Genomic DNA, 11,535 nt, shown 5'->3' with positions numbered 1-11,535 from the left:
ATTGGTTTTGGGAAGGGTAGAACACTGATTTGCGCAGGTTTCTGGAGACCGCGAAAATTGAATATTTTCTTTGTACTGAAGAGTTTTATGTTTTTCAGTCCCAAATCTTCAGTTTTTCTGGCATTTGGTTCCAATTTGTGCACAAGATAGAACTTCGAATTACCAATTTTTTGAAACTATTTGGAAAAAAATTGACCAACTTTCCAAAATGTAGGCCATCATTCAAATTTTGCAAAATTAAAAGAATGGATTAAACGTGAAAAACTTTTCTACCACTCTCTCTTTCTTTATTTTTGGGGATGAATTCGATAATTTTAATTTCTTATTTTAATAACGTGAGGAAGTTCAATTTTAAAGATTTTTCGAGATTTTTACTTTTTCTCTAATCCTATTGAGGACCGCACTTCTCGGACATTTTGGTCACTTTAAACCTCACTTCCAGCAGGGCAGGCTGGAGGCCTGCAATGCTATTGTTTTTCACTCAAACCCAAAAATCAGGGATGAAGACCTCCCTCTTACTCTTAGAAACTTTAGACCTTTTCTATCCCTACTCCCAGCAGAGCAGGCTGGAGGCCTTCTATGAGACGTATGTTTCCATAACTACGTCTGTTTTTGGAAAGGTCAGGTAATCCGGATTGAGGGCCGCAGGCCCGAATACACAAAAGTATTGAACAGCCATTAAGCCTATTCTGAGCCCAATAAACCCGAGTTGAGGGCCGCATGTCCGAATACACGAAGAAGTGTTGGAGATCCGTCAAGCCTATTTTTGCCCGAATACATGTAGAAACAGTGGGGAACCGTTAAGTGCGATTTGAAAAGTGGAAACTGTTATTTATAAAATTATCATTAAACTAAATTCTTGAGTTACTCTACGCCGAACCAAACTGCGAAGCCTAGCAAATCTCCGATTTGCTAGTCATCTCGTAGATATTCAAATTCGGTTTTGGAATTTTAGATAAATCCTAGACATACAGAAATTCTAAGATTTAGCTCTAGTTTGAACGCTACAGTGGAATTTAAATATTTTTACTTGTGTGATTTTATTCAGTTCGATGATATGAACTTTGGTATTCATGACTGAAAATCCAATAGAATGAAGCTTAGTTTTTCATAGTTTTGAGCAGTTTTCCCAGCAAAAAGGTTCCAAATCCTGATTTTCCCTAGTTTCCAATTTAGACAAGGATTACTGTAGCTACCGGGGCCACTAAAAATCATTTTTTGTGGCTTGTGTGCTTCTATCCAAATTGATGGTATGAATACCGGTATTCTCGGCTGAAACATGCAATAAATACCGTATTCCAACCAACAATTCGGTGCAATAGAGCACATTTGTCACCGAAAATGCGGAAGCTATGCCCAAATTTTTAGGAAAATCTCAAGATTTTTGCTATTTATAAGCGTAAATCCCTAGCAAAGATATCAATGTCCTTTTGGTATTTGCTCAAACCCTCCGAATCCGTTCTTGTTGATCCACTTATGTCTAGAACGCTTAATTAGCGCAGTTACTACTGTTCCCTTGTACTTTTAATAGACCTTACATTAGCGCGAAAAATCTGGTGTATAAGGTACTTTTTCAGCAATTTCCTCATACCTACTCACCTATTCTACTCAATTAATAACCTAGGAAGCGATTTTTTTTGATGGAAAACTATGGAAAGGAGCAGTTTTCGAGCGTCACAGAGATTTGCAAGAGATCCACCACCGCCGAATATCAATGAGGTATATAAGGGGGCAGTGAGCAAGTGCGCCCCACTGAGAAAATATGCGAAAACAATGCCAACGTGCTCTAATAAAATGGATTTGTAAGCAAGCGCGCGAGCAATAAAACTTTGAAAAATTCAAATTTCCGTTTACGAGGAAGCGCGCTCTGTGGAAAAATCCAATTTTTTGAATTTTCAGTGCTATGCAACCCTGCTCTAACGCTAGAATTTCCAGACTGACGCAATTTTCTCGTTGGCGACTACTTCCGCTGCCAGATATGTATCGGATAGCAGTGCTGACAACACAACTCGCCTCGATGAAGCGCTTAACGGAATGATCCGCTACGTGGCAGACATGGATCGAGCCACACGGTTATCGCTGAAAAATCAGCAATTGAAAGAGTTTTTGACGTATACCCCAGTGATTTTAAGTGAGTTTTTGGACCTGACCCAAAAATTATGGAAATTCTATTTTTAAAAAAATCGTTTTTCGAAAAATAAATTTTGTTTTTGACTCACCGCGGTGATCACCGGACCTCAATAATTCACGAAAATGTTCTAATTTTTCAGTTTTCAAAGCCGAAAATTCAATTTTTTTTTCAAATTTCTGTAAAAATCACTAATTTTCCCATTGCGTACCCAATACACCATATTTGACGCGCAATTTCCAGATGCCTCCACAACAAACATTGTAACACGCTCGAAATTCTACCGACTTCTCTTCTCAATTGCCCATCATAATATACCGATTCGTCGATTTATGGCCGGAGAGCTTCGACTTCTTGGAGCAGTATTTTCATGTCTAAAAGCATCACTTCGAGAACAATTAGGACCACAAAATATGATTGATATTCTCAGATTATTACAAGTTTTAAGTTATGAAAAGAATGTGCCATTGGAACATTGGGCAAACGAGCTTATATCGTTTTTAATGCAAGAAGTGTGAGTTTGAGGGCGAAAATTGCAAAAATTGATATATTTTGCATATTCTGCGACTGGTAGAAATTTTTATTTAAAAAATCTACAAAAAGCAAGTTTCTAACATTTTTTTTCGACAAATTTGCAATTTTCTGGTTACTGTAGTTCAGAAGCTAATTTCCAGCAAGGAAATCAACAAAAACCGAAATTCCGGTTACTGTGGCTTCAAAAGTACGCAAATTCACAGAAATTCAATTATAGAATTTTGTGGGATTTTTAAAAGATTTTTTCTTTAAATTATAGGAACAAAAATTTTACGATAATTTTAAAATTCGGGCTAAAATTTTTTTTGCTCGCAAATTAGATCAATTTTTCTAATTTTTCAAACATTTTTCAGAATACGAGAACCCGAACCAGAATGGATGCCATACTGTATTGCAATACTGTGCAATTTGGCTTCTGCATCGAAATCTGCGTGTAAACGAATAAAAATATCTACGTCATACAAGAAGTTTAGCAGGCAATTGATGAAATTACTACAGCACAACGCGAGGATAATCGGTAATTTTTGGAATAATCGAGTTTTCAGAATTTTTAGTGAAAACATGAAAATTTGAATTAATGACATAGTTGGAATTCCAATAAAATTTTTTTTTTGAAATTAGGACCACCGAAATTGATTTTTGGATTATTGATATTTAAGAATTTTTTGATTTACGGAATATTTTTAAAAATTAATTTTTTTTCATTTTTCAGTAGTTCCAAAAAACTGAAAAACAATTAGTTTTCGAAAAAGTCGAAAAAATAATTTTATTTTTAAAAAATTCGCAAAATATTGTATTTTTAGAAAAAAAATCGAAAAATTGAATTTTCAAAAAATTCGAAAAAAAATTATTCTAAAAAAAAAACCGAAAACTTGTTTTATTTTCATGAAATTCGCAAAAGAAAAAACATCGAAAAACTGTTTTATTTTTGAAGAATTCGAAAAAAAAAAATTTCAAAAAACAAAAAATTGTTTTATTTTTTAAAAACTCGGAAAAAATTGAAATTCAAAAAATAACAATTTTTAACAAATCGAAAAAAAAAGTATTTGCAGTCGTCTCAAGCCTGGTACTAATTGGATATTTGGACGAGAAAGTTCGAGATATGGTGTACTGTACTGAGAATGTCCATGATACATTTATGTGTACTTTTAATGTTCTTACTATTGGAGATGACGATTGTATGATGACACGACAGATTGCAGCTGATTTGTTGAGGTAATAAAATAATTTCCAGCGAAAAATAGTAGAAATTCAGTGAAAATTGGAGAAAAATAAGAAAATTTAGTTCATTTCTAAACTCTTTTGAAATTTACAATTTTAATGTAACGTATGAATTAAATAAATGTTGCTAAATTTCCTAAATTTCCTAATTTCAGACGCCTAGTTGTCTCGGAAAGCTCAACAACGCCCGGAGTGCCAACACTTGCTTCAACTGGCAAGAATGTGTTGAATTATGGATTTTTCATTGGAAGTATACAACAGACCGCACGTCTCCTGGTAACACTGGATCCAAGGACTGAGGAGAGCTCTAAGGTAGTGGAAAGCATGGGGTTTCAGAAAAAAAAAGTGACAAAAAACTAGAAGCGTTAATATGGGAAAATTAATTTCACGCTTAGAAGTTCAAGTAGATATGTTTAGAAAAATTTATTTTTCCAAAGTTTTGAGCAAAATTTTCAGCAAATTCTGAGTTTGCCAGAGTTTCCATTAAGCAAGGGTTACTGTAGCTTCGGAAGCCATTAAAAATGAATTTCTGTGGCTTGTGTGGCTATCCTAATTGATGGCTGGAATATCGGTATTCTCGGCTGAAACATGCAATAAATACCGTATTCCAACCAACACTTTGTGCAATAGAGCACATTTGTCACCGGAGATGCGGAAGCTATGCCCAAATTTTGAATTTTTCTGAGAAAATGATAAAAAATTGCAATTTTCACCGTTTTTTTCCAAAATTTTTAAGTTTTCGTTTAACAAAAAAACGCCGAAAATTGCTCTGAAAATGCCATATAACTCCCATAAAGATTACTGTAGCTTCCGTAGTCTCTAAAAATGAATTTCTGTGGCTTATGTGCTTCTATCCTAATTGATGGCTGGAATATCGGTATTCTCGGCTGAAACATGCAATAAATACCGTATTCCAACCAACAATTCGGTGGAATAGAGCACATTTGTCACCGGAGATGCGGAAGCTATGCCCAAATTTTCATTTTTCTTCAGATCTACGACCTTCTCCTGGCTTTCTGCTCCCTTCAACAACTCCGTGGTCCAGTATGCCAGGCGGTTATCCGATGCCAGCCAACAGAAACTCAGCTGACCACTCCAATTATGGCTATCGCTGAGACTTCTGGAATTTCCAGTCAAAAACTGGGTGAAAATTCAGAGCACGTGTCTCTAAAAGCCATTAGGTTACTCTCTCACCTGCTCAAAGAATGTATTGAACCACAGGAACAAATGCCTGATATCGGGATTCCACGTGGACAATTGATTGGAATAATCGCTGATAATTTGAGTGATAACTTGGAGAGTTTATCAGAATTCACGGATTCTTCTATATTTTCCGAAAAAGTTCAAAAAATTCAACTTTGTCTTCGCCTGGCCGAAGTTTTATCCCATGATGAACAGTGTCGTCATCATCTTCTTACTGTATGCCCCGCGCAGCTTTGCCAACAAATCGCTACGTGGCAATTTACGAAGAATCCGGTTGTGGGGCATCTTACGAGAGCTCCGAAGGATAGAGCTGAGCCACTTGAGCCACAATGGACGATTTATGGAATTGGGATTATTTTGGAGCTTTGCAGGCTTTTAGCGGTGTTGAAGGTTTGGGAATTGAATTTTTTATTTTGAAAAAAAATTTAAATTCTCAGTCAGAGAAAATTAAAATTCTTTCAAAAAAATTTTTTAAAGATTAAAAAGTGTCTGTTTTATTTCAGATTCGCCTGAAAAGGACCCATTTTTTCCAATTATTTTTTCTAATAAAATGCCATTTTTTTCAGAAACATTCTTGAAATAAACTGAAAGCTTTGGAAATGTTTTTAATTTTTGAATTTTTTTTTACGAAAAAAAAATTCGAATTTTGTGGGAAACTAATGAAATTTCCTAAAAAAGTTGGTTAAAAAGTGGTTTTTTTTAATTTGAAATTTTTTTTCAATTTTGAAAAAATTTTTAAAAGTACAATTTTTAAAAAAGGGTTCTAGCTCAACGTTTTAAAATTAATTCAAATTGGATTATTTTAAATTTTTCTTTCCAAATTCATTCAATTTCCAGGATCACTCAAAAGTGCACAAAGATCAATATTGGCAACTGCTGAAAGATGAACGAATTATTCCATTTTTGGCATACGGTATCTCATATGGAGATCAGGAAACTGTACAACAGGCATTCCTAACATATTCACATTGTGCACAAGTTCCAGCTTTTCCTAGTCATTTGTGGGTTTTTAATTGGAAAATTTGGAAAAAGTTGATTTTTTTAGATAATGTTCAAAATTATGACTAGAATTTGAAACTTTCAGAAAATAATGAACGTTTGGAAATTTTATTGTAGAAAAAATTATTGAAAGTACCAAAATTTAAAACTGCTGAAAATTTTTTGTAATTTTTTTTTTAAATGAAAATTCTTTAAAATTTGAAATGCTACCCTAGAAATCTAAAAATATCTAATGTTTTACCAATATTCTCCCAAAATTTCCAGATTATCCGAAATGGTGGCCTCCTGTAAATCCACGTCACAACCGGTTTCATTATCGCAAAAAGATTCATCCCCAGACTTTAATCGATGTAGAAATGATTCAGAAGATACAGTAAATCTAACAGGAAGTGGTGATATCTATATTGATAAAGAATCATCACAAAAAGCATTGGATGATCTGTTACGAAAAGTCACACTGGACGGAGGAATTTCATTAAAAGATGCAAAAAGTTCGGAAATTCTGGCGGCATATGAGAGGAAAATTCAAATGTTACAGCTGGAATTACAGATGAAAAATGTGCCGAAACCGGTTGTGGAGATTGAGGTAAAAAAATGGAAAAATTGATGATTTTGAGTGGAAATGTATGCAGAAAATAAGTCTCATGATATTTAATATCAAAAAAAAAAAAGAAATTGGGAAAATTTAATCCAGAATTTGAATTTTCAACATTTTTCTCAGAAAAAAAAATTAAACTTTCTTGATAATCGCAAAATTAGCAGACCCTTGTGGTTTTAAACAAATTGGGTCTGCTAGACTACAAACTACAAATTTTGATTTAGCAGACCCATATGCTATAATTGTGTCATTTTTTCAGACAACATCTCAAAAAATCCGAGATTTAGCCCAGGAATGTGAGGCTCTTCGTGATTCGAATAAGCAGCTGACAGATCACATGACACGTGGCAATTTGGAGATAAATCAATTGAAGGTGCAATTGGAAGAGGTTAAGCAGAAGTGTGATTCGATTGAGACAAGCCTCGGAATGTGTATTACGGAGAAGGCCGGACTTAAGACACAGTTGACAGGTACAATTTTGAATGTTAATTTTAAAAAAATTGGAGAAAATGAAAATGTATGACATGCAAATGGGGAAAGGGTGCAAAAACACTTTTTTTGGAAAAAAAATAGAAAAAAATATTACAAGAACACAATATTCTGAGAATGCGTATTGCGCAAAATATCTCGAAGCGAAAACTACAGTAACTCGTTAAATGACTACTGTAGCGCTTGTGTCGATTTACGGTATCGATTTTTGAACTTAGTTTATTTTCGTTTATTCGTATTATTTTCTCTTTTTTTGTGTTGCTTTAATTCAATAATTCATTTCGTAAATTGAGCCCGTAAATCGACACAAGCTCTACAGTAGTCATTTAACGAATTACTGTAGTTTTCGCTTCGAGATATTTTGCAATACGCATTCTCAAAATATTGTGTTCCTGTAATATATAAAAAATCGAAAAATAGGTTTTCCGATAATTCAAAAAATTAATCCAAATTGTTTTTTTTTTTAAGTTATCTTTTTTAAAAATCTGAAATTTCCAATTTTTCAAATTGCGACAAAAATTTGAAATAAATTGGAGAAAATAATTTCGGAATATAGGAAAAATTTGGTTTTTTTTGTCAGAATTAAACATTTTCCAAATTTTTTTTTTAATTTTCAGATTTTCAAGTTTAAAATTTGTTTTTTAAAAAATAAGAAAATAGATTTCCAAAAATTAGAAAGTCAAATTTTCCAATTTTCTAGAAAAAATTTCAGAATGACAGATTTTTGAAGCATTAACTTTTTTTTATGAAGAAGACCTTTTTTGATTTAAAATTAAAATTTTTTTTAATTTTCAGATTTTCCCAAAATTCTCACCAAAAAACCCCATAAAATTATTCCAGAATCCCTACAAAACGCGGAACGTAATGTCCATACTGCACAAAATGAAATTTCCAAATTGAACACCGAATTGGCTCAAAGTGTCACTCGGATAGAGCTCTTTTTGGCTGAAAATCGCGAGCTGAAACAAGAATTTGAGGAGAAAGTTGTCGAGTGTGAAGTGCTCAAAGAGCATGTCAGTTTTTAACAAAAAAATTCAGAATATTTTTATATATTTTTTTAGATCCGCCAAATCGATTTGGAGCTCAAGAACAAGCAATCAGACATGGAAAGAGCACTCTTACAGGTACAAATTTGAATTTTTGATTTTTTTTAAAAAACATTTTTTAATTAGACCCCGACCTTATGGCTTTACAGATAAGTATACTTTTTTCCAATTTTTTCTAGTTTTTCTCTTATTAAGCTCCGCCTATTTATTGGCTTACTGAAGAACAAAAATTGACTATCTTTCAACTTTTTTTTGATTCTTATTTTTAATTTTTTTTTGCAAATTCGCTTTAAATATAACTTTGAAATTTTTGAAAATTTTTGAAAATTGAGTCCCGCCTCTTGTTAGGCTCCGCCCATTTATTGGTTTAAAAATTGGTTCCTTTGCTTTTTTTATTTAAAATTTTTCCCTAAACATAAAGTTTTAGACATCAAATAAAAATGGCGAAGTTCAAATTTTGCTTTAAAAAATATGAAGCCACTTCCCTTTTAGGCTCCGCCCACTTATTGATTTTTTTTTTCAAATTATGATTTTTTCAGATATCGGCCGCCGAACAAAAGGCAGCAAAAAAGGAACTGGAGCTGATAGAAGCTGAAAAACATGTGAGAATTTTTTTTCAAATAAAAACGCTGAAATTCAAATTTTATTGGAAAATTTGAAAAAAAACTTTCGAAAAAGTTTTGAATTATTTTTTAAATTTCAATTTTTCAGCTAAAACTCTATGAATCGCGTCTATCGGACCGAGAACGTGATTTGAACGCGAAAAATCTGGAAATCGACCGTCTGAAACTGGATTTGGACGCGGCACGCCGGAATCTACAGAAATTGGAGCAAATGCGAGAAGCCATGCTCTCTTTGGCTTCAAGTTCTTCTAATTAGTGAACAATTATAATGTTAGGTATTTTAATTATTCTAATTGCGGAAAAACGATGCCCCGATATTCCTAAATGATTAAATTTTCAAAAAAAAATTGCTCAAGCAAATGCAGTTTGAACTTTTTTTTTGCAATTTTTGAGTAAAAAATTTGAATTTTTCATCGTTTTCTAGTGGAGTTTCGGCGTTTTTCTCTTTCCTTTTTTTTTTCAAAATTAATCTATTTTCTATGTATATCTTTACAAAAATTCACTTATTTTCTCAATTTACGGGCTCATATTTTTCAATTTTTTCATCACTTTTTTCTCGATTTTTTTTCTTGTAAATTTCTAAAATTTAATAGATTTTCTTGTTGCATTTTTTCATCTAAAAAACTTAACAAGTATATTTTTTACTATTAAATTGTTCTCTGATAATGGAAAAAATTGTGTGGGCGATGGGAAGAAAACGAAGAAAAAAACGAAATTTTACAGAAAATTGAGGATGGAAAAACGACGAATTTCAGCAGAAGGGAGAAGACGGACGGATTTTTTGATGATGACGTGGATTTTTCCGTGTGTGTGTGTGTGTGAGTTTTTGTGTGCTTAACGACGGCCCTGAAAAAAAAGAAATTAAAAAAATGGTTTTTTTAGAATTAAAACAATTCTTACCATTTTCATGAGAAGCTTACAGATTTTCTCGTTTTCGTGCTGAGCACGGATTACTCGTTCGCCCATTGCCGCACGTTTTGCCAGACGCTTTTGCTGAAATTTTCTCTTGCAATATTTTTTTTCCGAAATGCTTACAGAAACATTTTTTAAATAAAAAAAAACAGAAACTTACTTAATTATCAGGCTTTTAGAACTCCAAATTCCAAAGAAAACCAGTGAGAAAAAAACAAAAAACAAATTAGGCCACACCCAATAAATGGGCGGAGAGCCAAACATTCTAAAACACTACACAGTGCTAGGTTTCATAATTCCGCTGAAAAGCGATTACCGTATTTCTTCGATTAGTATGGCTGCAATACTATTCTTCCCGCTTGCAATATTAATAGGGAGTGCAAGACTACTAGGGAGTGCAATACTAATTATCAGAACATTTTCTGACTTTGAGCTTTCTAGTTTTTTTCTGAATAAACTCGAATCTTATGTAAAAATTCAGAAAATTTGATTTTAATTGAAACATATAAGTTTAAAAACTTCAATCTCGTAGAAATGATGTGAAAACTGTTGCAAAATTGGCAACATTTTTTGTTGAAATCCTGAAATTGGCGAGACGGGTTTGCGATAAAAAAAGTAAACGCAAGACTATTAGGGAGTGCAAGACTAATAGGGAGTGCCATACTAATTTTCGGAGGGTCTCCGAGGGGCAATACTAATAGGGAGTGCAAGTCTAATAGGGAGGCCATACTAATGGAAGAAATACGGTAGATTTCTGCAATACGCCCAATTTATTTGAGTTACAAAATACCTACCGTGAGGCGGATCATAATATTTTCTCACAAGAAGAAGAAGCTCCGTCCATTTTGTGGGCATAGCCTAATTTTTCAGTCAAAAATTTGAAATGAGTTACCACGCCCCTTCATTGGATCCCAGCCAATTTGCGGGCGGGCGTGTCCACGTAATTTTTTTTGGAAAAAACCTCAAAGTTTCCGAGAAACCAGTAGTGTTTTTTTAATTTTTTTCCAACAAAAAATATTGTAGTTAGCCCCGCCCCCTTTTCTCACCGTTTCTTTACACAATGACACGACATCTCCGAAACGACGACTTGGCTCACCCAAACCCATCATATCGTCCTCTTTGAAGTCGTCTAAAAAATAAAAAGTTTTTTTTTAAATTTTTTAAAATAAAATTAGAATATTGAAGTTTTGGAACATTTTTGAATTCCAAAAAAAAAAAAATTTAATTTTATATTTTTCCAAATTTACTTCTCATTTGGAAAAAAAAAACTCACTGAAAGAAAGCCATGTGCCAGCGTGTGCCACGTGGCAGCCCACGAATACGAGAAGAATTGCCAAGATGAGGGACACGGGGCTTTGCATGATACGGTGGGAGAATTTCAGAAAAAAAATCCGAAAAAATCGGAAAAAAAGTTGCTCGGAATGAGCAAAGGGTAACCCTGAAAAATTGGTTTTTTCTAAGAAAACAAAGAAAAAAAGTTTAAAAAATAAAATTTTGAAAAAGTGTCCAAGAAATGGGCGGGATTTTGAAATGGGCGTGGTTTTGTTTATGGGGCGGGAATTATTTTCAATAGTACGCAGTAAATAATTTTAAATTTTTGAAATAATTTGAGTGATTTATTTTTGAAATTCTGAAAAAGGTTTGAAAAAGGAGGCGTGGCTTAATTAGTTAACGAAATAGACTGAGCCAATAAAGGGGCGTGGCCTAACTAATTTTCAAAAATTGAAAATTCTTGAAGACTTTGAAATTTGAGAATACTACAAAATTGTGAGACCCTCAAAA

The 11,535-nt window shown here is 33.2% G+C and overlaps 2 protein-coding genes across 4 annotated transcripts; one reads left to right on the top strand and one right to left on the bottom strand.

Moving 5' to 3' along the window:
* Positions 1–1,571: 1,571 nt before the first annotated feature.
* Positions 1,572–9,507, top strand: cip-2A (CIP2A N-terminal domain-containing protein; the record flags this gene model as incomplete). 2 transcript variants are annotated; one of them, NM_001313561.2, is made up of 14 exons in its annotated part: positions 1,572–1,719; positions 1,936–2,131; positions 2,372–2,642; positions 3,016–3,179; positions 3,715–3,877; positions 4,039–4,195; positions 4,877–5,476; positions 5,924–6,087; positions 6,350–6,671; positions 6,943–7,153; positions 8,013–8,185; positions 8,234–8,296; positions 8,758–8,820; positions 8,930–9,507. In NM_001313561.2, 14 exons carry the CDS (start codon positions 1,651–1,653, stop codon positions 9,095–9,097), a joined length of 2,784 nt encoding a protein of 927 aa, NP_001300490.1. The 2 variants fall into 2 exon arrangements, with proteins under 2 accessions (NP_001300490.1, NP_001300491.1); NM_001313562.3 differs by lacking the exon at positions 1,572–1,719 and having other exon boundaries at positions 2,035–2,131; positions 8,930–9,097.
* nssp-10 lies at positions 9,452–11,191 on the bottom strand (the record flags this gene model as incomplete). 2 transcript variants are annotated; one of them, NM_001038237.5, is made up of 4 exons in its annotated part: positions 9,452–9,687; positions 9,742–9,834; positions 10,800–10,882; positions 11,027–11,191. In NM_001038237.5, 4 exons carry the CDS (start codon positions 11,112–11,114, stop codon positions 9,676–9,678), a joined length of 276 nt encoding a protein of 91 aa, NP_001033326.2. The 2 variants fall into 2 exon arrangements, with proteins under 2 accessions (NP_001033326.2, NP_001300489.1); NM_001313560.3 differs by lacking the exon at positions 11,027–11,191 and having other exon boundaries at positions 9,676–9,687; positions 10,800–10,862.
* Positions 11,192–11,535: the final 344 nt, after the last annotated feature.

The sequence above is a fragment of the Caenorhabditis elegans genome, chromosome II (genome assembly GCF_000002985.6).
Source record: "Caenorhabditis elegans chromosome II".
In the NCBI taxonomy this organism is placed as follows: domain Eukaryota; kingdom Metazoa; phylum Nematoda; class Chromadorea; order Rhabditida; family Rhabditidae; genus Caenorhabditis; species Caenorhabditis elegans.
Note: the sequence above shows the minus strand (reverse complement) of the source record. Positions and strands in the feature narration are given on the sequence as shown.